Consider the following 24291-nt stretch of genomic DNA (forward strand, 5'->3'; position numbering starts at 1 on the left):
TTAATCCCTGGATCAACATATTTCCCAATGTATACTTATTTGGCATATCCCTGTATGCCTTTCCTATCTAAAAAGATGTCCAACCTTTTTTTTGAACAAATCTATTGTATCTGCCATCACAGTCTCCATGGGTAATGAATTCCACATTTTAACTGCCCTTACTGTAAAGAACCCTTTCCTTTGTTGCTGGTGAAATCTCCTTTCCTCCAGCCTTAAGGGATGGCCTGAGTCCTTTGTACTGCCCTTGGGATGAATAATAATTTTGAAAGCTCCTTGTATTGTCCCCGAGTATATTTGTATATAGTTATCATATCCCCTCTTAGACGCCTCTTTTCTAATGTAAATAAATCTAATTTACCTAGCCTCTCCTCATAAGTTAGATTGCCCATCCCCTTTACTAATTTGGTGGCTCTTCTCTGCACTCTCTCTAGTTCCATAATGTCTTTTCTCAGGATTGGTGCCCAAATGCAGGTGCAGGAGTTATTCTTCTGCAGGAGATTGCCGTCATATATATGGAGCCTGCAGCAGATAGAGGCACTGTATCGTCAGAGATAAGAACCCACGATCTACCCCAGAAGCTTGTCCTGCTCTCCCCAACCACAATGGCAGAGACTCAGATCTACTGTGAGCCAGCAGATATGCAACACTATACATGTGTAATTACACAATCTCCCAGAGGGTGGGGGAAACACCGTTACATGTATCAAACACAGTAAACCATATTTTAATACATGGGGGAACATTGGGGAGACACAGCTGTAAGGTAAATAGGACTGGGATATCTGGGCTCGAAATAGGACTGGGATATCTGGGCACGAAAACCAGGAGTCTGGGGGACACTGGTTAGCCCCGGTGTAATTCAACCCGCGTACTGGCAAATCATGTCTGCTCGCTGGGGAGATCCAAAGGAAGGAGAGATGGAGCACAGCTGGTAACAAATGAACTACTAAGGAGAGTGGGACCCAGATAAAAATGTTTAGTTTATTGGATCAGTGCAAAAATACAAAAACGGAGCCCTCAGGCCCCCACCAACGCGTTTCGAGCCGGTGGCTCTTTCTCAAGGTGCATAGTGATGCCTAGTACTAACCTACCTAATATACTCTAATTTCCCACCACTTGCCGCCATCCATCCGTCGCGGGGAACGCGTCACAAGTGACGCGCCATGCGCGGCATGGACTGGTGACGTCAGCGCGCAATTTGAGTATAAACAATTTTTTCCAATTTTTTTCTTTTCAACAAAACTTTACTGTCAAAAAAACTTTATCAAACATTTCATACATTGATAAAATGCTCCATTTGAATCCTAAAACTTTATTACTCTATAACAACAGGACAACCTTAAAAAAAGAGTTTTATTCAACACTACTTTAAAAGAGGATTCACGAGCAACAGTATATATTACACTAATAACAAAGTGATAACAATTTGATTCTAACACAGTGATGATAGTACTCAAATTGCGCGCTGACGTCACCAGTCCATGCCGCGCATGGCGCGTCACTTGTGACGCGTTCCCCGCGACGGATGGATGGCGGCAAGTGGCGGGAAATTAGAGTATATTAGGTAGGTTAGTACTAGGCATCACTATGCACCTTGAGAGCCACCGGCTCAAAACGCGTTGGTGGGGGCCTGGGGGCTCCGTTTTTTGTATTTTTGCACTGATCCAATAAACTAAACATTTTTATCTGGGTCCCACTCTCTTTAGTAGTTCATTTGTTACCAGCTGTGCTCCATCTCTCCTTCGTTTGGATGTCCGGTCTCGTGGAGTAATGGCAGCACGCACCCACGGAGGAATTCCCACAAAAGACCCTACAAATGTGAGTTACTCCAACCTGTTTATCTGTATGTACCTATACTTACCCAACCGATGTATATGTCTGGTCACTAGCCAGTGAAGGTCCCACATCATTACAGTGGGATTTTTTCCAGCTAATCGGTATCTAGTGGAAGTGGTTTTATTGCAAGGGTTGGAGTATTTTGGTCTGGACTGTCTGGGACCTCCAGGGACACTATATAATGTGCTTATATTCTTGGGCTATTTAGCCAGTGGTTCATGTTGGAGCACCATACAGCTTCTTGTGACTGCTCGCTGGGGAGAATTAGGGGACTACCGGTAACTTTGGCCCCCGAACTCCAAAATAATTGCATTTCTACCCAAATATCCCATCTAAAACTTACACACGGAACGTTTCATGAGTCTGGGACAAAGGGAACATGAAAACTGGAAAAGAAGGGGTCACTTTAACTTTTACGTGCCATGATACCTGGCCCCTGGCTTATGGTGCTAGGTATCTGCCAGGGTCCCAGGGGGCCAAAGGGTAACGGATGGGCTTAACCTTTATTGTATAGCCTGGTTACCCCCTGCCCGTCGCACCCGCTAACTGTGAGCAAGGCAAAACTGGAACTTGGCCGCAATCTGACAACTTGTCCTCAGCTAAGCTAGGCTTCTCTGGTAACTCTGTGCTGAGTGCTTTGCTATTCAGAGCCAAGCACTTTTGAAAAGCCGGCCAGTGCTTCACCGGACCAAGCTCAAGATCGTCTGTTTCTCTGATCAGCAAGTCCCCTTACATAGACCTCGCTGTTCTATGTTCAACATGGAGAAGGGTCTGGCGACCAATCAGAGAATGGATCGTAGCTGTACCAGCCAATCAGAGCTGGGGGATTTTCTGGCTGTATGCGTCAGAGGAGGGGGGGTGTAAGGACGCCAGCAAGTGGGAAATTCGGACGGGCCAATGAGAATCATGCCTACCAGCAACAGATTCCCAATGCGAGCCCCATATCGCCCGCTGGGTAGGCTCCACCAAGTCTCCTTGTTTCCCAGATCTGGTACTCCGCCCTTCCCCGCTCACCAAACGTTCTGACACCTCTCGACTTCCCTCATCTCTATGCAGACATCCTAGCTACTTCTCGGATTACCAGCTCTGTCTTTATAGAAATGAATACACAATTTAAAATGTAACTTTTTTACTCTAGCCTGGGCTAGGGACTGTATGTATGTACTGATGCAGCGGCCGTTATTCGAACACTTCATGCGTCATGTACATCGGAATCCCGATTTGAAACCGCTGGATGAATTCTAGCCTTCCCGCACTAAGATGCGAGCGCGGCGAGTGCAGAAAAACAAATTTTAGTGTTCTGGCTTTTAAAAACATGAAATTGACACAGTAGCAGAGTACTGTACACAACATTAAAATTCATCCATTTTATTGCAAACGAAAATACAGAATCCATGAAATTCAAACAAAACATCCACGATAAGCACGGGTGCCTGGGGCGATTGGCCGCGTTCATGCTGCGTGGGGAACAGCAGAGAACTCAAAATCGGCGCCGTGATGTGTTCGAATAAAGGCAGCTGCATATGTATGTACAGTGTTCGACAAACCTATACATTTGCACGCCCCGGGCGAGTGGATTTAACATCGTGGCGAGCTCCTATTGGCCCAAGCAGCACACGTGTGGTACTAGGTGGCGAGTAGATTTTTTTGTTCGGCGAGTAGATTTTTTGGTGATTTGTCGACCACTGTGTATGTATGTATGTATGTCTTTATTTATATAGCGCCATTAGTGTACATAGCACTTAACATTAGTACTACACGTGACAATCATATAAATAACAAATAATACAAATAACAGATCATGGGAATAAGCGCTTCAGACATAAAAGTAACATATCGGAAGAGGAGTCCCTGCTCCGAAGAGCTTACAATCTAGTTGGTGGGAAGAACGTACAGAGACAGTAGGAGGGCATTCAGGTAAGTGCGTCTACAGGGGGCCAAGCTTTATGTATCGTGTATAGTATTAGCAACGGTGTTACTCATATGCTTCTTTAAGCAAGTTTGTCTTAAGGTGGGCCTTAAAGGTGGATAGAGAGGGTGCTAGTCGGGTATTGAGGGGAAAGGCATTCCAGAGGTGCGGGGCAGAAAGTGAGAAAGGTTTAAGGCGGGAGAGGGCTTTGTATATAAATGGGGCAGAGAGAAGACATCCTTGAGCAGAGCGCAAGAGTCGGGATGGTGCATATCGAGAAATTAGGGCTGAGATGTAAGGAGGGGCAGAAGAGTGCAAAGCTTTAAAAGTGAGGAGGAGAATTGAGTGTGTGATACGGGATTTGATAGGAAGCCAGGAGAGGGATTTCAGCAGGGGAGACACCGAAACAGATTTCGGAAATAGTAGAGTGATTCTGGCAGCAGGGTTTAGGATAGATTGTAGGGGAGACAGGTGAGAGACAGGAAGGCCGGACAGCAACTGTTATACTAAGAATTGTTGGCTGAAAATACAATATTCTAAAGCAGGGGTGCACAAACGTTTGCTCCTGTGCCCCCGATGCCTTGTGTCCTCTGGTGCTCGCACCTCTCCTTGGCTAAGTGTGGTGACACCAGGCATTTACACCTTTTATATCGGGATCATAACACTGAGAAAAACAAGGTGGTAAAATAAATTGTCATTTATTCACTGAAAATAGGCTAAGCACAATGAAACACAAAATACATGAGACAGACACACTTAATGGGGGGTCTGGGCTACAAAACTAGACTTTCCTAGGTGAAATAGAACATAAAACAAAGTCCTGCCTAGTGAATTGATCCCGGAAGGTTAAAGGTGTTAAAAGTAATTGTCTACCGTGACAGTGTGTATACATGAATACATACATTCAGGACTGGACTAAGTACAAACATTTTTAGATTTTAAAACATGTATAAGAAAAACTGTTCAGGTAATACCTAATGGCATGGTGTAATACAACTAATTTACTTTTAAATAAGAAATGCATGAATCCAATACCACGGAATAGAAGCTGATTTCTTCAGTGTGACATTACTGTATTTCAATGTCTGCTTCACATTATCCCCATTTGTAACTAGTGCAAACTCCAGAGGGTAAAATCCTACTATGGATAAAGCTGCAGCACTTCGTGTATGAAGATCTGTGACAGACTGACAGTGTTAAACGGAGAAACGAAGCTTAAAGGATTCTGGGACTTGTGGTCTTGTTGTCTGTAGTATTAAAGCTGTTGTTTCAGGACAAGAACTACAATTCAACTCCCACACATTGCGGACAACAAGGAAGAATATGATAGGACACGCTGTAGCCAATCAGCAGTCTTGCCTTCTGCTACAGCATTTCTCCCTGACATATGCTGTGGCAGCTGTTTGCGGAGACATGACGTTTCATGGAGGTCAGTGTAACATTGTACAATGATGGTCTGTGATAACGCTTATAAAGCTTGTGTAATTTGGGGTAAAACACCCCAATACTTTTATCAGGTGGAACATATGGGCGTAGAACCATTTAAGCAAAGAAAAGCAAAGAAGCACATGCTTACAATTTCTTACTCTGTGTGTGTGTGTGTGTGTGTGTGTGTGTGTGTGTGTGTGTGTGTGTGTGTGTGTGTGTGTGTGTGTGTGTGTGTGTGTGTGTGTGTGTGTGTGTGTGTGTGTGTGTGTGTGTGTTTTTTTTTTTAGAGTAAGATTATATGTAAAATGCTGTGTAATATCTGGTACATCCTATTGAGTAACAGCCTTTGTTAGTTCCTGTGGTTACTATCCGCATGTCCCATCACTGTTGTGATGTGTATATGTATATACTGTATGTGTGTGTATATATATATATATATATATATATATATATATATATATATAATTATACTAGCTGATATACCTGGCGTTGCCCAGGATGTAAATACGTAATAGGTAGTATTATGTATAAATAGGGGAACAATAGGTTGCATAATAATGTTGAAAATAAACCTGGAAGAAAATGTAATACGATGTTGTTGTTTAAAAATGGTTTATTGTAAAGACACCACAGTACAATGTATATTTTGGTGACATAAGTGATGTAAAAATGTGAGGTGTGTGTCCCGCTAGGGTGTGAGGCGGCGGGTGGGTGTTCAGTACGGGTGGCGGGTGGGTAGTGAGTGCTGGCTGTGGGTGGAGGTCCCGCTAGGGTGTGAGCGGGTGTGAGGCGGCGGGTGGGTGTTCAGTACGGGTGGCGGGTGGTTAGTGAGTGCTGGCTGTGGGTGGAGGTCCCGCTAGGGTGTGAGGCGGCGAGAAAGGCAGAGGCGGAAGGACGGACAGGCGGGTGAGAGGCGGAAGGGCGGGTGAAAGGCAGAGGCGGAAGGGCGGGCAGGTGAAAGGCAGAGGCGGAAGGGCGGATGGGTGGGTGAAAGGCAGAGGCGGAAGGGTGGGTGAAAGGCAGAGGCGGAAGGGCGGATGCGTGGGTGAAAGGCAGAGGCGGGTGGGTGGGTGAAAGGCAGAGGCGGGTGGGTGGGTGAAAGGCAGAGGCGGGTGGGTGAAAGGCAGAGGCGGAAGGCCGGGTGGGTGAAAGGCAGAGGCGGAAGGCCGGGTGGGTGAAAGGCAGAGGTGGAAGGGTGGGTGAAAGGCGGAAGGGCGGGTGGGTGGGTGAAAGGCAGAGGCGGAAGGGCGGTTGGGTGGGTGAAAGGCGGAAGGGCGGGTGGGTGAAAGGCGGAAGGGCGGGTGGGTGGGTGAAAGGCGGAAGGGCGGGTGGGTGGGTGAAAGGCGGAAGGGCGGGTGGGTGGGTGAAAGGCAGAGGCGGAAGGGCGGGGTGGGTGGTTGAAAGGCAGAGGCGGAAGGGCGGGTGGGTGGTTGAAAGGCAGAGGCGGAAGGGCAGGTGGGTGGTTGAAAGGCAGAGGCGGAAGGGCGGGTGGGTGGGTGAAAGGCAGAGGCGGAAGGGCGGGTGGGTGGGTGAAAGGCAGAGGCGGGTGGGTCAGAGGCGGAAGGGCGGTGGGTGGGTGAAAGGCAGAGGCGGAAGGGCGGGGTGGGTGGGTGAAAGGCAGAAGGGCGGGTGGGTGGGTGAGAGGCGGAAGGGCGGGGTGGGTGGGTGAGAGGCGGAAGGGCGGGTGGGTGGGTGAAAGGCAGAGGCGGAAGGGCGGGTGGGTGGGTGAGAGGCGGAAGGGCGGGTGGGTGGGTGAGAGGCGGAAGGGCGGGGTGGGTGGGTGAAAGGCAGAGGCGGAAGGGCGGGTGGGTGGGTGAAAGGCAGAGGCGGAAGGGCGGGGTGGGTGGGTGAAAGGCAGAGGCGGGAAGGGCGGTGGATGAAAGGCAGAGGCGTGTGGGTGGATGAAAGGCAGAGGCGGGTGGGTGGGTGAAAGGCAGAGGTGGGTGGGTGAAAGGGGGAAGGCTGGGGGTGGGGGGAAAGGCGGGGGATGGGGGGGGGAAGGCAGGGGCTGGGGGGTGGAAAGGCAGGCGCTGGGGGAAAGGCAGGGGCTAGGGGGGGGAAGGCAGGGGCTGGGGGTGGGGGGGAAGGCAGGGGCTGGGGGTGGGGGGAAAGGCGGGGGCTGGGGGGGGAAAGGCAGGCACTGGGGGAAAGGCAGTGGCTGGGGGCGGGAAAGGCAGGGGCTGGGGGGGAAGGGGGGGAAGGCGGGGGGTGGGGGGAAGGCAGGGTCTTTGGGTGGGGGGAAAGGCGGGGGCTGTGGGGTGGAAAGGCAGGCGCTGGGGGAAAGGCAGGGGCTGAGGGGGGGGAAGGCAGGGGCTGGGGGTGGGGGGAAAGTCGGTGGCTGGGGGGTGGAAAGGCAGGCGCTGGGGAAAAGGCGGGGGCTGGGGGAAAAGGCAGCTCTGCCTATGAATGACAGCCTATAGATACCAAGAGATATCCGGCATGTAGCTAGTTATAAACAGTTAAGCAATGATCCGGGTACTCTCAGTGTAATTTGAGTATATAGTTTATACTAGCTGATATACCCGGCGTTGCCCGGAGGCCGTGAGGGGGGGGGCGTGAAAGGCAGGGGGGGGGCGTGAAAGGCAGGGGGGGGGGGGCGTGAGGTGAAAGGCGGGGGGGCGTGAAAGGCGGGGGGGGCGTGAAAGGCGGGGGGGCGTGAAAGGCAGGGGGGGGCGTGAAAGGCAAGGGGGGGGCGTGAAAGGCAGGGGGGGCGTGAAAGGCAGGGGGGAGGGCGTGAAAGGCAGGGGGGAGGGCGTGAAAGGGGGGGGGGGGGGGCGTGAAAGGCAGGGGGGGGCGTGAAAGGCAGGGGGGGGCGTGAAAGGCAGGGGGGGGGGGCGTGAAAGGCAGGGGGGGCGACACACAAACACAGTGTCACACACAGTGTCACACACACACACACACACGTCACCTACAGCGACACCTACCTCTACTTCCGGCCGCCGCCATCTTCTCACTCGGCGCCGCGAGGGAAGAAGGGGGTCCTTCCGGGCGCGCCGCCATCTTAGGCGCCGCGAGGGAGGAAGGGGGTCCGCTGCCTGTTCCCCGCGGCGGCCGAGGGAGGAAGGGGGTCCACTGGCTGTTCCCAGCGGCGCACGAGGGAGGAAGGGGGTCCGCTGCCTGTTCCCCGCGGCGCGCGAGGGAGGAAGGGGGTCCGCTGCCTGTTCCCCGCGGCGCGCGAGGGAGGAAGGGGGTCCGCTGCTGAGCGGAGCGCCGGGAGAGGTGAGCGGAGGGGTCCTTCCGGGCGCGCCGCCATCTTAGGCGCCGCGAGGGAGGAAGGGGGTCCGCTGCCTGTTCCCCGCGGCGCGCGAGGGAGGAAGGGGGTCCGCTGCTGAGCGGAGCGCCGGGAGAGGTGAGCGGAGGGGTCCTTCCGGGCGCGCCGCCATCTTAGGCGCCGCGAGGGAGGAAGGGGGTCCGCTGCCTGTTCCCCGCGGCTGCCGAGGGAGGAAGGGGGTCCGCTGCCTGTTCCCCGCGGCGGCCGAGGGAGGAAGGGGGTCCGCTGGCTGTTTCCCGCGGCGCGCGAGGGAGGAAGGGGGTCCGCTGCTGAGCGGAGCGCCGGGAGAGGTGAGCGGAGGGAGGGAGACGTGACCGGAGGAAGGGGAGAGATGAGCGCCGGGAGGGGACTCGGGAGAGATGAGCGCCGGGAGGGGACTCGGGAGAGATGACCGCCGGGAGGGAGGGAGAGATGAGCGCCAGACCTGTACTGGCGCCGCGAGGGAGGAAGGGGGGGAGAGAGAGATGTGTGTGTGTGTGTGTGTGTGTGTCACTGTGTGTGTGTATGTGTAACCTTGTTTCCCCCCTCCTCTGGGAAGTGTGTGTGTGTGTGTGTGTGTGTGTGTGTGTGTGTGTGTGTGTGTGTGTGTGTGTGTGTGTGTGTGTGTGTGTGTCGAGCCGAGGGGGAAGAGAGTGGCAGTTGGGTGACGTCACACACAGCAATCCGATTGGCCAGAGGCTGAGGACCAATCACATTCACCGCAGATAGCACTAACCTCACTAACCATTCGATTTTATATATTAAGATGAGGAAATGTTGACCAGAATGTCAGAAATTGCACAAGAAAACCTGCAAGATGCCCATTCCAGTCAGATGGTGTGGTATAATAGATGTGCCAAGTGTCACGGTAGCCACAGGGTTATAATATATACCAAATCATCTGGGTTGAATTGAATACGACTGTGATATAATAAAGAGATTGTATTCCTTAAAAGACAGGTGGACACACAATGTTGGACAAATAACAAATGGGATATATACACTTGGGAAGGGACAATGAAATAACCAGGATTCAGGTTAGCAGTTCATCAGGCATCAGGTACAATAATGAAGACCCGAAAGACAATGGACATAGAGCTTGCAATCGTTTATATGGGATTTGGGCTCTATCCCTAACATTGGGACTCAGGTATTGGACCCAAGTACCTTTTGCCAGCTCACGTGGGAATCAAAATAGTACCTGCCCACAGGGGGGTGGCATTTTCTAGTTAGAGGTCCATTTCCTTAGCCCCACTCTTAGCCTGGTGCCTCTGAGTCTACCATCTGTATTTCTTCACAGGAGAAACTCTGACTAGCAGCGTGAATTATGACACTTAACGTAAACGGTCATGTCCTGCTCTTCCTCCCCCCTGCATACTTAATCCGGGGGGTGAAGCTTTGATCAGGACAAGGCACACAGACACACTGGCGCCTAATGGCTCATTACAATTCCAAATGGCCAGGAACTTTCGTGGGCTAATTGGGTAGCCCAGACTATACAGAAATATATCACCATTTATATACATACAAAATACTCCGTTCAGTTAATCTGAGAGGGCTGAAACCTGCCATGCAATCCTGTCTCAGGGGTCTTTGCCTCGTGGCCAAATTTCAGCCCTCCAGGTATTACCGAACCGGAGATAATGTTTTTAGGTCCAAAACCTCATTTTAAACAGCAGTCTTTCTTTCGCCATTGACTTTAATGGTGGCCAAAAGGGCGGGAAGGAGCAAACAAAGGGTCATAAAACCAAATACATTTAACCCTTGCCCTCCCGACCTGATCCCAGTGTATATGTTTGGTGCAATCACGTCACAGGGCGGAAACACATAAAACAAAGGGGAATACATTTTGTGCTGAAGCAGGGGACTGCAAAAATACATGTATACGATTCCATTCACCCCTCGCATCCTGCACGATTGTAGGGGCTGCCAGCTGGGGGGCGGTGACCCCTTTATTACAAGCCTTGCAAGCCTATCGTGACACCAAGAGCATAATTTTAAACCATGTAACACAATCTGTTACTCCCCAAAATATAAACTGATGATAAAATGGCAGGATTCCTTTGAAATTTCCATGCATTCGATCCTGTAGATTGAGATTAAATTTCCAGGTAAAAATAATAAAACCATATATCATGTGAACCTTTTGAGATAATGGAAGGGGAAGTAGGAAAATACTTCTCTAGTAATTGTAAGACAGCCAGCCAAGAAGAACTATGATGTGGGCAATAGAGAATTACTGGCTATCAAGATGGCTCTTCAGGAGTGGAGAGACCTTCTGAAAGGGTCTAGAGAGCCAATTTCTATCCTTACCGACCACAAAAATCTTTTGTATATCGAATCTGCACGTCGTTTGGGGTCTCGACAAGCTCGCTGGGCACTCTTCTTTTCTAGGTTTAATTACTCCTTATTTTATATTCCCGGCACTAAGAATGTGAAGGCAGACACCCTATCCAGACAGGTCTCCCCGGAAGAGAGTCCGAAGAAGTTCCCGAGACCATCCTACCCAGGAGACTCATAATCTCTGCTGCCTCGTTTAATATTCTGGACAAGATCATCGAAGCTCAAAGACATATCCCGAGAGGTCTAGAGGTACCGGAGGGAAGGCTCTATGCTGCTTCCAATTTTTAACCCCAAGATCTTGGAGTGGGGCCATTCCTCCTGTTCTGCTGGACATCCCGGCTTCAAGAGCATCCTCTATCTCATCCAACGCACCTTTTGGTGGCCTAATATGGCTAAAACATACAAACATTTACCAGCGCCTGTCCTATCTGTGCACAAAGCAAAGTCCTTCGACAGAAACCCTCTGTTCTGCTGATGCCTTTACCTGTTCCGGAATGTCCCTGGTCCCAAATTTCGATGGACTCCTACTCCTAAATTGGCACCTAAATTCCTGGGCCCCTTCACCATATTGGAATAAACTAACCCTGGGGCCTTCCGCCTCCAGCTCCCACCAGCTATGAGGATACCTAATGTACTCTCTTTCCAGACAATATCCGTAGACCCAACTCCGTAACAGGCCAAGGACACAAAGAGTACGAAATCCAGTCCATAGTGGACTCTCGCCTCTCCAGGGGGAAAGTCCAGTTTCTCGTACACTGGAAAGGCTACGGTCCTGAAGAGCGCACCGGGCTCCCCCGTGGACACATCCACGCTCCGGTGCTCTTGAATTGCTTTCACAAGAGATTCCTGCTGAAGCCTTGGAAGGATCGTCCTGGGGCTGGTCCTCAAGGAGGGGGTACTGTAAGGAAGCAGGGCTTTCACAACCCCTCCTTACCATCTCCGGAGGCCATCTCTCCTCCGGAGGCTGCCACTCCTCCTCCACGGCGGTGTCCCCGCCGTGGGCTTGCTCCATCTCGGCACTGACACATGCGGCCGCCATATTGCCGGGACGTGCGTGGGAGGAACTTACAATGTGCGCGTTCCCGGCTATAATTGATTAACTTCCCTGCCTGCCTGGTCACTCCCCCGGCACTCGCTCCAGCTGCACTCCCGCCTTCCTACTATACAGCTGATGCCTGGCAATCATCTCAACGCGCACCTATCTCTATGCGCTCCACAGCACTCCTCTGCTCCACCTCCTTCTGTGATTGGCTCATCCACCTTTATTACCCCAGTCCCTTCCTGGAATCATTGCTCTGCATAGCCTCTGCTAACCTAGTGTGGATCAAGCAAGAGTACTTGCTTGCTTTTGTGCTCCTCAGGTTTTGACCCGGCTTGGCTTACGACTCCTTCCCTCGATCTCGACCTGGCTTCCTCCTCACTACGCTTCTTATCCCGTCCCTTGATCTCGGCCTGAACCACGACCTCCCGGACCTCTCATCCTCGACCCTCGGCCATGTCATCAACCACGGCTCTCCTTTCCCGGATCCGGCAAGTCCCTATTACTATAGCTATAGTCTCCTGGCCTGCCTACGCCTATACCACACTCTGGACACGCTCCCTCTGCTGCGGGTGCGTGTTACGAAACGTCCCACCTCAATAAAGGGACGGGTCTGGTCTGCGGGCAACACTACAGTGGCAATACTGTATGTCTGTGTGATTATCAAGATTTATATTTGTTGATCTAGAACCAGATGGGAATTTCATATTTAATATTAACCAAGTATCCAGTGTAATCTGATTAGTACTTGGTCTGTTATATAATGCTATGTTTTATGGGGCTTTGTGGTTACATTGGTTGAGCACTTTGGTTGTATAGTGTCTGCTACCACAGCGTGTTAGTTGGAGCATAGTTTCTGTTGTTGAACCCATATTTGTGTTTTATTTGTGTATAGCTCATGCCTTCACTGACCAATGTATTTTTGTTGCATTAATTTAAATAGGATTTCTTCTATTTATGACACATCTTTGTGTATTTTTTATTTTTTGTCTGTGGCAATTCCTTTTACATGTATTTGATGGTATTTTTATGATTTATTTTTAAATGTATGTGAAAACGGATTCAGTTTTTATCATCTTTGATTGCCAATTACAGGACACTCACTTTAAGTACACTCGCGAGTAAGGACATATCGCCCAAGAGGCAAAGCGGCACCTTGCGCATGCGCCTGTCAGTACATCCTGAACAGCAATACCGGCTCCCTACCTGTACCGAAGCTGTGCGCAAGCGGGGAGACTATAGATCCTGTTACAATTGCCTTATTTACATCGGTTATGCACGTATGTGACGATTGCAGTACAGTACATGCATCGATAAGTGGGAAAAAGGTAGTTCTTCACTTTAAGTACATTTTCGCTTTACTTACATGCTCCGGTCCCATTGCGTACGTTAATGCGGGTATGCCTGTATATAATTCACCCTGTTCTTTAATTTTGAGTTTTACTTTCAGATTTAATTTTGGAGTAATGTGCACCATCCTTTACCAGGAGAATATTATAGGGTGATATGATTATTAATTGGGGGTGGACCTTTATTTCTTTCAGATTAAGGGTGTGGTGTGTGATAACTGTCAAATTATTCTTTAAACATTGATTAACCTTTGCTCACTATGTGTTTGTTTGCAGCAGATTGCGGGTCCCTGGTTGGACATAAAGATAGTGAATGTCAAACCCTTCTATTCACCGCAAATCATAACATTTCCCAATATTGCAATGAAAAGGAAAATTACAGGAATCAATGCATAACAAGCCCACATGAAAATTCACTTGAGGAATACACGATATGCGGGACAAGTTGCACTTCCAATGACAGTCATGTTTTGCACCAAGAAATCCTTACAGAAGAGAAGGCATGTAATGAATGCGGGAAAAGCTTTACTTTTAACTCAGATCTTTCTAAGCACCAGAGAATCCACAAAGAAGAGAAACCATATCCATGTAATGAATGTGGAAAAAGCTTTATTTGCAGTTCATCTCTTATTAAACACCAACGTATTCATACCGGTGAGAAGCCATACACCTGCTCTGTTTGTGAGAAAAGCTTCTCTAGCAGCTCATATCTTAATGTACACCAGAGAATTCATATAGGAGAGAGAAAATATGTATGTGGTAAATGTGGGAAAAGCTTTACTTGCAGCTCCTACCTTTATAAACACCAGAGAATCCACACAGGAGAGAAGCCACATGCATGTATTAAATGTGGAAAAAGTTTTGGACGCAGTGCAGATCTTTATATGCACCAAGGTATTCACACAAGAGAGAAGCCATATCCATGCATTGATTGTGGAAAACGCTTTTGTCGGACTTCAACTCTAATTAGACACCAACGAATTCACACAGGGGAGAATCCTGAATGTGAAAAGAACTTTCCTAGCAATTCAGATCTAAATAAGTATCAGAGAACCAACACAGGGGAGAAGCCATTTCCATGTATGGACTGTGGAAAAACGTTTACTAGCAGTCCAGCTCTTATTAAACACCAGAGAATTCACACAGGAGAAAAACCATATGCTTGCACTGAATGTGGAAAAAGATTTGGTAACAGTTCAGATCGGTATAGGCATCAGAGAATTCACACCGGAGAGAAGCCATATACATGTGGAATATGCGGAAAAAGCTTTAATTGCAGTTCAGATCTGTGTAAGCATCAGAGAATTCACACAGGAGAAAAGCCGTATGCATGCAATGTATGTGGGAAAAGATTTGGCAATAGCTCAGATCTTTATCGGCACCAGAGAATCCACACAGGTGAAAAGCCGTTTTCATGCAGTGAATGTGGTAAAAACTTTAGTCGTAATTCAACTCTAATTGAACACCAAAGAATTCACAAAGGCAAGATACCTAAATGTGGAAAAAAACATGCATTCTAAGTAAAGCAGATAAAGGAACCATTCTAGTTTTCTGGTGACTTTTTTGTGCAGGTAGGCATGTGCTGTAAAACTTAGAGACCACGCAACCTATATACCATTAAATACTGTACTTTAACCTTTAATTGACATTTCTCCCACTAATCCACCAATTTATTAATACTTTAATAGAGACAAATAAGTGGAAATGTGGGGCTCCTTGAATTACATTAAAACAGAGGCCAATTACTGATTGTTTTGTGACTATGCAGATTACAAGATTTAGGGGGACAATAAAGGCAAAAGTAACAGTCAAGTTTGTGCATGTTTTCCTATATACAAGTCTTGATGAGAACCTGGATGCGGAAAGAGTTCAAGAGTATTCACACACACTTCTGTGCCACAAAGCTTGGGTCAGAGTTGCCATATATTAAGGATTCCATGTTGACATTATGAGAGAGAATTTGGGTATTTTAAAAGTCCATGACCTACTGTATCTTGATATTAAAGGTGTTATTTATTTTACAAAGAACAAGTGTTCTACATACTGTATAGTAACTGACATTTAAGTATAAATGGAAGCCAATATAGGCTTAGATACAGTAGCTAAATAAATGGTTCACCAAAGATGGATAGCTGTACTAAGTATAAAAGTTTAAGGTTTCTTTCTGTTTTTAACTGTCATTTTTTGACTGTGTGGAGGTAACCAGGCTCACAATAAAGGTTAAGCCTGTTTGGTTACCTCTGATCCATTTATTAGGGTTCGGGAGTCTCAGCTCTTGAGCCCAGTGATTGTCAATGCATGCCTGTATATTATGCGACAATAAAGAATTTGTGTTTTTACCTTTCTAGGAGTGCCTGCAAGCAGAGATTGCTAGGCTATGAGTTTCAAGGGTGGTTTTACGGAGAAATTTTTGTCAGAATGTGCCTAGCTAGCCGGGGTTTGGAGTTGCTGGATACCCCAAAAATGTACCCGGGAATCTGGTCGGATTCCCGGATACATATAGGCACATTGCTCCGGCAAAATCTCCCCTTGAAAACGCTTTCGCAACTCACCGCTAGGATTCCCTGCTTCAGCACAAGCCAGAAAGGTAAATGAGGCATAGGTATGTTTGGTGTCCCTGAACTTGTCAAGTGGTCGCTAGGATAAGGGGGATGCCCATGTCACCCAGAACCTTTTATAGGGGTTCTGAGTTACTTCAACCATACATAAAATTGTGAGGAATTGTAAAAGTCTGTCTATTTTATAGAGTGTGGGGAATAGGGCTTGTAAGAAATATAGTGCAGCTTTTTATTCTATTCCCCATACCAGAAAAACTTTGAAAAATATCCTAAGTGTATACTTTTATTAAACAGTGTGTTTTAAAACATATATGCTTGTGCACAGTATCATGAGCTGTGTCTTTCTGGACCAATGATCTGAGTGAGTCACTGGGCTACCAGCTTGGTGCCCGCGAGTTTACCCAGACATCGGACATGAAAGCCACCAGAGGTTGCCAAGTGTGAAGAACATTTGGGCAGGAGGTTTAGGCTTGAGTACCCAAGTCCTGGGATGAATAGAAGTCCTCGGGACTACCATTTGCCCCAGCAGACTGTGAGGAGCCTAAACCAGCGGGTGGCTTCTGCATACCAAGTGGCAGAGGTGGCAATCTTGCACATGCCCTTGGCTGATTCAAAAGATCTGCTTGCCTGGCTTCAGAAGACTGGGATCGCTCTGTTTGGATGATCAGAAAGTTCCCACGCTGGGATTGGCTGGAGTATTTCATGAATGAAGTCAGAAATACTATAAGAATCCCTCAGCCAATCCGGACATCAGATTCTGAGCGCCAGAACTGCAGCGGCAAATTTTAAACGACAAAAAGATGCTCTGAAAGAAATAGCAAAGACTTCAGAAATCTGAGGGGAAATATTTTCTAAGTCCAGCTTTTTGCAGGCCAAGTTCTGAAAACGGAACGTAGCGGTCATGGCTGGGATTGCAAGCCGAATTTAGTTCCAGGACATTGGACCTCCAGTAACTCCCGGTGAAGAGATTTCAAGTCCTCTGGAGGAAAGACAGCAGTGGTGTCGGGAACTTCATGCTGATTTGAGTTCCAGGACAACTAAAGACTCTTGTTTTGTGTTATATTAAGCTAGGAAAGCCTAGTTTTTTGCCCCAGGTCCCAAGTAAGTGTGTCTTTCTTATGTAGTTTGTGCTCCACTATGTGTATGCCTTTTCATGCGAATAAATTTACAATTTATTTCACTTATCTTGTTTTGCTCAACGTATGATCCTGATAAAAAGGCCTGGTCTCCCGTGACCATTTCCCCTTATATTTGGTGAAAATATGACTGAGAAAATTATCCTACAGTATTTGCCATATTTTTCACTGTGCTGGTCTGAACAATCCTAACCAAACTTTTAAGCAAAGATTTGGACATTGGTGTCCATTTTCCCAAAGAAAACATGTACTGTAGATGGCTAAGTAATCTGATAAAGACATTCTTTTGCTTTATGACTCCTAGTGAACAAAGGAGAAGAGGTTAAAGCACAAATTTCACTTGTAAATTAAAGGTACTATTCATCCAACCCAGTGATTTGGGAAAAAATAAATATAATAAGAATAATATATGTCACAATAAAGAAACCATAGGGGGTAGTGCAGTTCCAATGAAAAAATACTTTTTCCAATCATCTTAGAATTTTTTGGTGCAGGATTCGGAGTGCAGATACTCCCAGGTATATGCAAGGGACAGGGGAAAAAATAGTGCAACACAGCAAAAAATCAAGAATTGGAAGCAGAAACAAAACAATCATCACACACATGATATACAGTGGCGGCCGCCTTTAGCCTCGTGCGGCCGTTTCAGCGCAAATCTGAAAACCGCGGGCAGATGCAGTATTTGATGCGGCATGTTCCGGTATTTAAGGCCGCGGCCGCATGCATTGTATTAGCGCTGTCTCGGCATGAACGCGGTGAAGTGCGTGGCATTCGAAAAAAAATACCCAAACAAAATCGGAGATGTTGGAGAATAAAAGGGGCCGTGACAGTATGATAAAATGAAGCAATGAAGAGGTTAAACCTCTTAAGGTGGTTACTAGTACTTTAGTATTGCAGGTATTGAATTGGGGTTAGAGATCCAGTGTCGTATTAGAACTCAGTTCCACTGCTCATAAAAGAAATGGGCGAAAATGGATCATAGAGCAGATATGCAATTTACTAAAACATTAAAAAAAGAAATAGACAATACTCATAAAAGGCGCTATGTCTCAAGCATTGAGACCACCCTGGGTCCAGGAACCAATACAGACGGCGCACACCAGCCTCACTTCTTTCTCACTCTAATCCGAGGAGATGACAGTACTTCCAGAAGCGTCGCCGTCACTGAGAAACAGAGGAATCGGGGGAAGATCCTGAAGCTTGTGCTTGTTTGGTTGTCTGGTCCTACTCCTGCTCCAATGTCTCCACCTTTTGTGAGTGCATTGTCTTTTTATTTTTGTCTGTTTTAGTAAATTGCATATCTGCTCTATGGTCCGTTTTCGCTCTTTTTTTTATGAGCGGAGGATCTGAGATCTAATACTACACTTGATCTCTAACCCTCATTCCATACCTGCAATAGTGAGGTTCCACTCACCATGTATCAGGGAATAAACGCTGTCTCAATGAGTCTTCACTAGAAAGTCTCAGTAGTCTGAGGAATCCAGCAGGGAGCTGGTTAATTACTAAAAACAATTAACCAGTCTCCACCTGCTTAATCAGACCAGTGTAAAAGCCTCCTGTTGTGAATTAACCAGGAGACACTTGAGCAAAGGATGATGGTGTGCTGATTTAAAGACACCAAGGGAACAGACCAAAACAGGGGTGCAGCAAACCCAGGAACCTACAAAAGGCTGGCCCCTCAACGAACATCAATCCATACCTAGAGACTGGCCTTGCAGATAGGGACTGGGGAAGTGAGTTAGCCACTACACAGGGATAGGCTGTTTGTTTATTTGTTTATTTTTGTATGCTGTGCATTGTTTAAAGGGACAGGCTAAATAAAGCCATGTTTTAATTTCCCTAAAACTGTGTCCCATTGAGTACCTCTGCACATGTCTCTTCACACCACCTAGAGAGGTTTAACCTCTTCACTGCTTTATTTTATCATATATCATGTCAGTGTGATGTTTTATTTTTTTTCTGTTTCCAAATTCTTAAAGTTTTTTGTTGTGTTGTACTATTTTTCCCCTTATTTCCTCTATGACATTTAGTTAAGCATTGACAGTCTTTGTATCACGCATCTGGTCCAAAAACGACTTTATTCAAATGATATTTACCTTCTGTCTTTTAATTGTGATACTGTGCCATACTCCTTATGTTTTCTGTTTTGCAGAAATGCTGACGTAAATGCTTTTTTGTGTTTTCTATTGGGGGGTGGGGCTTATAAAAATTGCTATTGCTGTGCTTTTTTTTAATAATGGTTTAGAATGCATCCCTGTTAATTATAACTTTGGAATAACTACTTTATAGTAAAAAGCATTATAGGTTTTGAGTTCTTATCATGGTTTTCACAGTTAGGCTTTTAGGTGTAAATATGCAGCGTTTGGAACATTTCTTGAAGCAACTATTAAAGAGGATACAAAAAGTAATTTAATTTAATTTTTTGTTTAAATGTATGTTTTTAAGTGAGACTGTACTTCTATGTGTTACTGCTGCTTTATATGTAGTGTTAAATCATCAAAGAGACTAAAAACATATTGTAATACTTTACTTTCATGTGTTTTCTAAAAAATGGTTTGGAGAGATTGCAATTTTGAAAGATCCATAGCACAAAATAAAGTTAACATTTCAAACCGCTGAATACTGAGATGACTGTTTTATTATAATGATGAGACTTCAAAGAATGTGGATCAATGAGGAAGACTTAGACTTAGGTTCTAAATGTAAAAATGTCATTAATATATTTGAGCCCAATAGGTAGCAGCACTGGAATTGTTCTTTGTTTTCCATAAATCTAAGGACTATACTTTTACAAGCAGCATACTTCACAAAGGGAGGAGCGCAGGTAATATGTACCGTATTTGTTTTCCAAAACTATATTTAGACCTTTCTATAGTGTGCAGCTTTCTATACTGTGTTTTACACGGAATGTCCAAAATTCACCATGATTACCAATGTGAGAGAATGAATATCCCTCAACTCGTACACATTCTAGTTATTTTTGTTTTAAATGTTAGGCTAATTGTTTTTGCTGTGTCAGGGGTAATACTGGGATGTAGGCAGCAGTAACGAGTCTGGACATGGAGTGGACCACATAATGCATAAAATAGCACACTGTAGTATCAAAGTAGCTGTGCAGCTACTTGTTTTTCTCTATCTCTATAAAGGTATTCACTGCTGCATTATTGGAAGATGGAATTAATTAAGTAATAATCCCCTCAGAACAGGGGGCGAAGCCGAGGGACTTTAACCCAGCCAGGGCATTATTGGCCAGTAATGCCCTGTTCTGAGGGGATTATTACTATTATAGGCTAAATGTAGGCTTATTTCATAAATAATAGACACTTTTGTATAGTTATATAGATTTTTTTATTAAAATAAAATGGTTAATACATGAATCCACCTCTATATACTCTTACACTGCAGATATCTATATCCACACACTGCCGCCCCCTCTGTGTACACACACACACACACACAACAGCTCAACACACAACACAGCAGATCTACACACACACAAACTGCTGCTACACACACACACACACACAACACAGCACCTCCTCACACACAGCCACACACACACTGGAGCTCTACACACACAACACAGCACATCTACACTCACAACACAGCACCTCTACACACACACAACACAGCACCTCTAAACACAACACAGCACAGCACCTCTACACACAACACAACACAGCACCTCTACACACAACACAGAACCTCTACAAAACCAAACTGCTGCTACACACAAATAAAACACAACAGCACAGCACACACACAGCTGCTGCTATACTCATAAACACTGCTGCTGCTGACACTGACACACACTGACACACACTGACACACACACACACACACACACACACACACACACACACACAGAGAAACTACAGCCAGAAACAAACTGCAGACAGACACTCACTTGCTTTGCAGACTCCCTCTCTCCCCCACCCCACCAATTCAACTGAATCTTCTCAGTTCACGGAGCAAGGGCGGGGAGTCAACCTGTGGCTGATACTTCTTAACCAATCCTCTGCCCTGTCTCAGAGCTTTTCCTACTTTTAGACCAATCCCCTGCCCTGTCTCAGCTCTTCTGAAAGCTGATTGGCTGAAAATAATCACATTGAAATCAACACTTTGCAAGCAGCTAAATTTCCGGGCATTACTGATTGGTTAAAATTCCAGGCATTATCCAATCAGAGGAAAAAAGTGTCCAGTTCTTGCTCTTTAAGGGTGTGGAATGGTAGTTCCTCTCTGATCTTTTGCTTCTCCTGTTGTTCAAGGTGTCTTCCCCCACCTCCAAGATGGATCCCAACGGAGAACTCCGACGGCGATGCCAAGTTCCAAGAAAAAGAAAACACGAGCGCACCAAAATGAGAGAAATAAAGTGTATTACCAACAATAAACAATAGTAACCACTTACATGAATAAAAACTTTAATAATCCCCGGTCTCGATCGTCACTTCTATGGTAGGGCATCAAATAGGGAAGGTCTAATAGCGCTACAGGGACAGCCCCAGCGCGCGGGACTGGTCTTTGAGGAGTGAAACTGCCCCTGCTTACCCTATTTGATGCCCTACCATAGAAGTGACGATCGAGACCGGGGATTATTAAAGTTTTTATTCATGTAAGTGGTTACTATTGTTTATTGTTGGTAATACACTTTATTTCTCTCATTTTGGTGCGCTCTTGTGTTTTCTTTTTCTATCCAATCAGAGGGCAGGAATTTTAATAATGCCCGGAATTTTACTGGTTTAGCCTATAATGTACTTTAACACTTTGTGTGCTCTCTCTTTGTGGGTACTGTACAGGATGGCAATGGGATAGCTTGTTCAGATGGTCTGTTGAAAAAAAGATTTTACATTTAGTAATCTATAATTTTTTTAAAATATACATTTCCTGTTGAAACAGGTCTAGTTTAGAGGCAGGTGTAAATGTTTAGCCTCTGAATAATACCTGGATTTCAATATTAGATAAAATACTAAAATCCCCTTTGCACCTGGTTGTTTGGACCCATTAACCAATGGCCATGCTCCAATCCTGAGCAGTGTCCTTCTTCTTCCTAAAACTATAAGCACATTTGTTGCCATGTTGGGTAAAAAGATGTTGGATGGGCGCATGCGCGAGGGCTAGGGGAATGGATGCATAGAAAGTGAGCTCCATACCCTATTTACTGCAAAAAAATAATATAAAAGCGAACAGGAGCGGAACACAAAGCAGCACAATACAAAGTAAAAACCCAAGAATGCAAACGAGACCGAAAGCGTGGCGATCCACGTCCGTTCTCACGAATTACTTTAATAAGTCGGATTTGGCGTGAAAGGAGAGAGCGGAGGCGCCAGCACCGCAAGCGGGGGTCTGATTCGGAGGAGGAAGAAATAGCAGAGTCCCAGATGGTTGCCAGAAACAATGAGATTGTCACTAGGAAGGACCTAAGAGAATTTTGCAATGATATAAAAGCTTGTCTTCATAAAGAATTAACTGACCTGAGGCGCGATGTAAATAACATAGGAGTCAGGACTGATGAGCTAGAGAAAAGACTTGACTCCACTGTGAAAGCGCTACGGAAAAATGAGAAGACCACTGCTCAGTTACAAGCACACATAAATGATATCTCTAACAAACAAGAAGATGCCGAAACAGGGAGAAGCGGAACAATATCAGGGTGAGGTGAGTCCCTGAGGAGTTAACGGACCCGGAGAACTTTATTTCAAGATGGCTGACAAGCTTGTTCCCCGATAGGCCTGACACCGACCTACACATGGATAGGTGTCATAGGGCGCTCATGTCCAGGCCTCAAGTACGGGACCCCCCACGAGATATCATAATCAGGCTTCATTATTTTAAAATAAAAGAAGCAGTGTGCCAGATCTCTAGAGCCTCTAGCTCTGTCGAGTTTGAGGGGATCAAACTCAATCTTTCAGGACCTTTCCCCAACCACGTTTTCTAAACGGAGCAATCTCCTACCTGTAACCAAGCTGCTGAGAGATAGGGGGATACGGTACCGTTGGGTGTTCCCCTTCAGTCTGATGGTGCTGAGGAACTGAGCTGCTGTCACCCTAAGAGGTTCAGAGGAGATAGAGGCATTCTTGAAAAAACTGGGCCTTCAGAGTGAGTCTCCTACCCCAGAGGCTGATGAGATGTCCTCTCCCGAGCTTGCGTGGAGCAAAGTGAAGATAAAGGCGCGAATACAGCAGGACAAGTCCCTTAATTGATTCCACTTAAGAATCAATTAAGTCTTAAAAGGGCACTGCCATTTGAGTGTCCGTTTGTCTGTAGAGCTGCGTTAATAAAGTTCAAAGTTGTATCCGGAGGCAGCGACCATCTTGGATTTTCTAGTTACTGGGGGAAAGACTGTCACAGAAGAAGTCCGGAAGCAGCACCCAGGGCAGGAAGGCAAAGAGGAGCTTCAACAAGGCCCGGGGTTAACCCCCCGTCCAGCGGACAGCTCCCCTAGATGGACAAATAAAGGAAGGAGTGGGGGAATTTGGGAGGGAAATAATCATTATCGCTGTGACATCACAGGTGCAGCTTGCAGGGTAACTCATGAGTCCTGGGGCTGCCTCTTCAGAATGAGTAGGACACTACACAACTTCCATCTGCAGGACTGAATGTCCACCACTTCCATTGTAACCCCTGATCTTTTAAGCAGGGAGGTAGTGATGATTTGGGATACCATCTAATATACTCATCCTTGGGATAATCCTTATTGCAATGGTAGGAGTGTGGTAGACAGTTTTAGATGGACTATGTGCACAATCCTCCCAGCAGTGAAGGGGTAAAAACACATCTGGTTGCACCCATGTGAACTAAATAATAAATAAAACACGGAAACACTGGGATCTCAATGGGGGTCTATTCCGCCTCATGGTGCCCTAGTACAAGGTTGCTATGAGGGATAAGACACTCTGGTAGAAGAGTTGAGCAGGGGGATTAGAGATATAGTCATTGATCGCCGGCCCCCCAGTTCACAGGGAGGTCCACAGCACTTTTTAGGTGTGCAGCCCGGTAGGTATAAGATCTGGAAAGGGGTTACATGATACTGGTAGAGCTGTGGGGCGAATTAGATAATTGCTCGGAGAATATAAATGCTAGGGGAGGGGGGTAAATAGGTGACAAAAGGAAGGGTGTCAGAATAGGGCTATAATTAGTAATATTAGTCTATACTGAGGGATTCCATTTGCCGGATTCGGAAGCATAAGGGGCTGGGGCCAACATAGAGGGTAACGGTACACGTAACGTTGCACGTCGTCACTAGTTCGTTTTACAATTACTTCAAGTTATTTTAGTTCCTTTTCAACATATTTAGTTATATACAGTCATGTACAGTTATTGACAGTCATCTGTATTCATTTACGCACTCACAGTCATCTATAGCCAGAGATGGATATACCTATTTGTTATAGTCAGGGATAGTCGGTTATACCTGTTGTGGTTTCTCATGTCTGTGCTAGTTAG

General features: G+C 46.3%; 1 protein-coding gene across 3 annotated transcripts; it reads left to right on the plus strand.

Moving 5' to 3' along the window:
• The first annotated feature begins 5098 nt into the window (after window positions 1-5098).
• LOC142472296 (uncharacterized) lies at window positions 5099-19468 on the plus strand. 3 transcript variants are annotated; one of them, XR_012789645.1, is made up of 3 exons: window positions 5103-5174; window positions 13431-14725; window positions 16584-19468. XR_012789645.1 is itself a non-coding variant. In XM_075579282.1 (2 exons), exons 1-2 carry the CDS (start codon window positions 5159-5161, stop codon window positions 14672-14674), a joined length of 1257 nt encoding a protein of 418 aa, XP_075435397.1. In that variant the 5' UTR covers window positions 5099-5158; the 3' UTR covers window positions 14675-19468. The 3 variants fall into 3 exon arrangements, 2 of the variants coding, with proteins under 2 accessions (XP_075435397.1, XP_075435396.1); XM_075579282.1 differs by having other exon boundaries at window positions 5099-5174; window positions 13434-19468; XM_075579281.1 differs by having other exon boundaries at window positions 13431-19468.
• The last annotated feature ends 4823 nt before the right edge of the window (window positions 19469-24291 follow it).

This window comes from Ascaphus truei, chromosome 21 (genome assembly GCF_040206685.1).
Source record: "Ascaphus truei isolate aAscTru1 chromosome 21, aAscTru1.hap1, whole genome shotgun sequence".
NCBI classification, from domain to species: domain Eukaryota; kingdom Metazoa; phylum Chordata; class Amphibia; order Anura; family Ascaphidae; genus Ascaphus; species Ascaphus truei.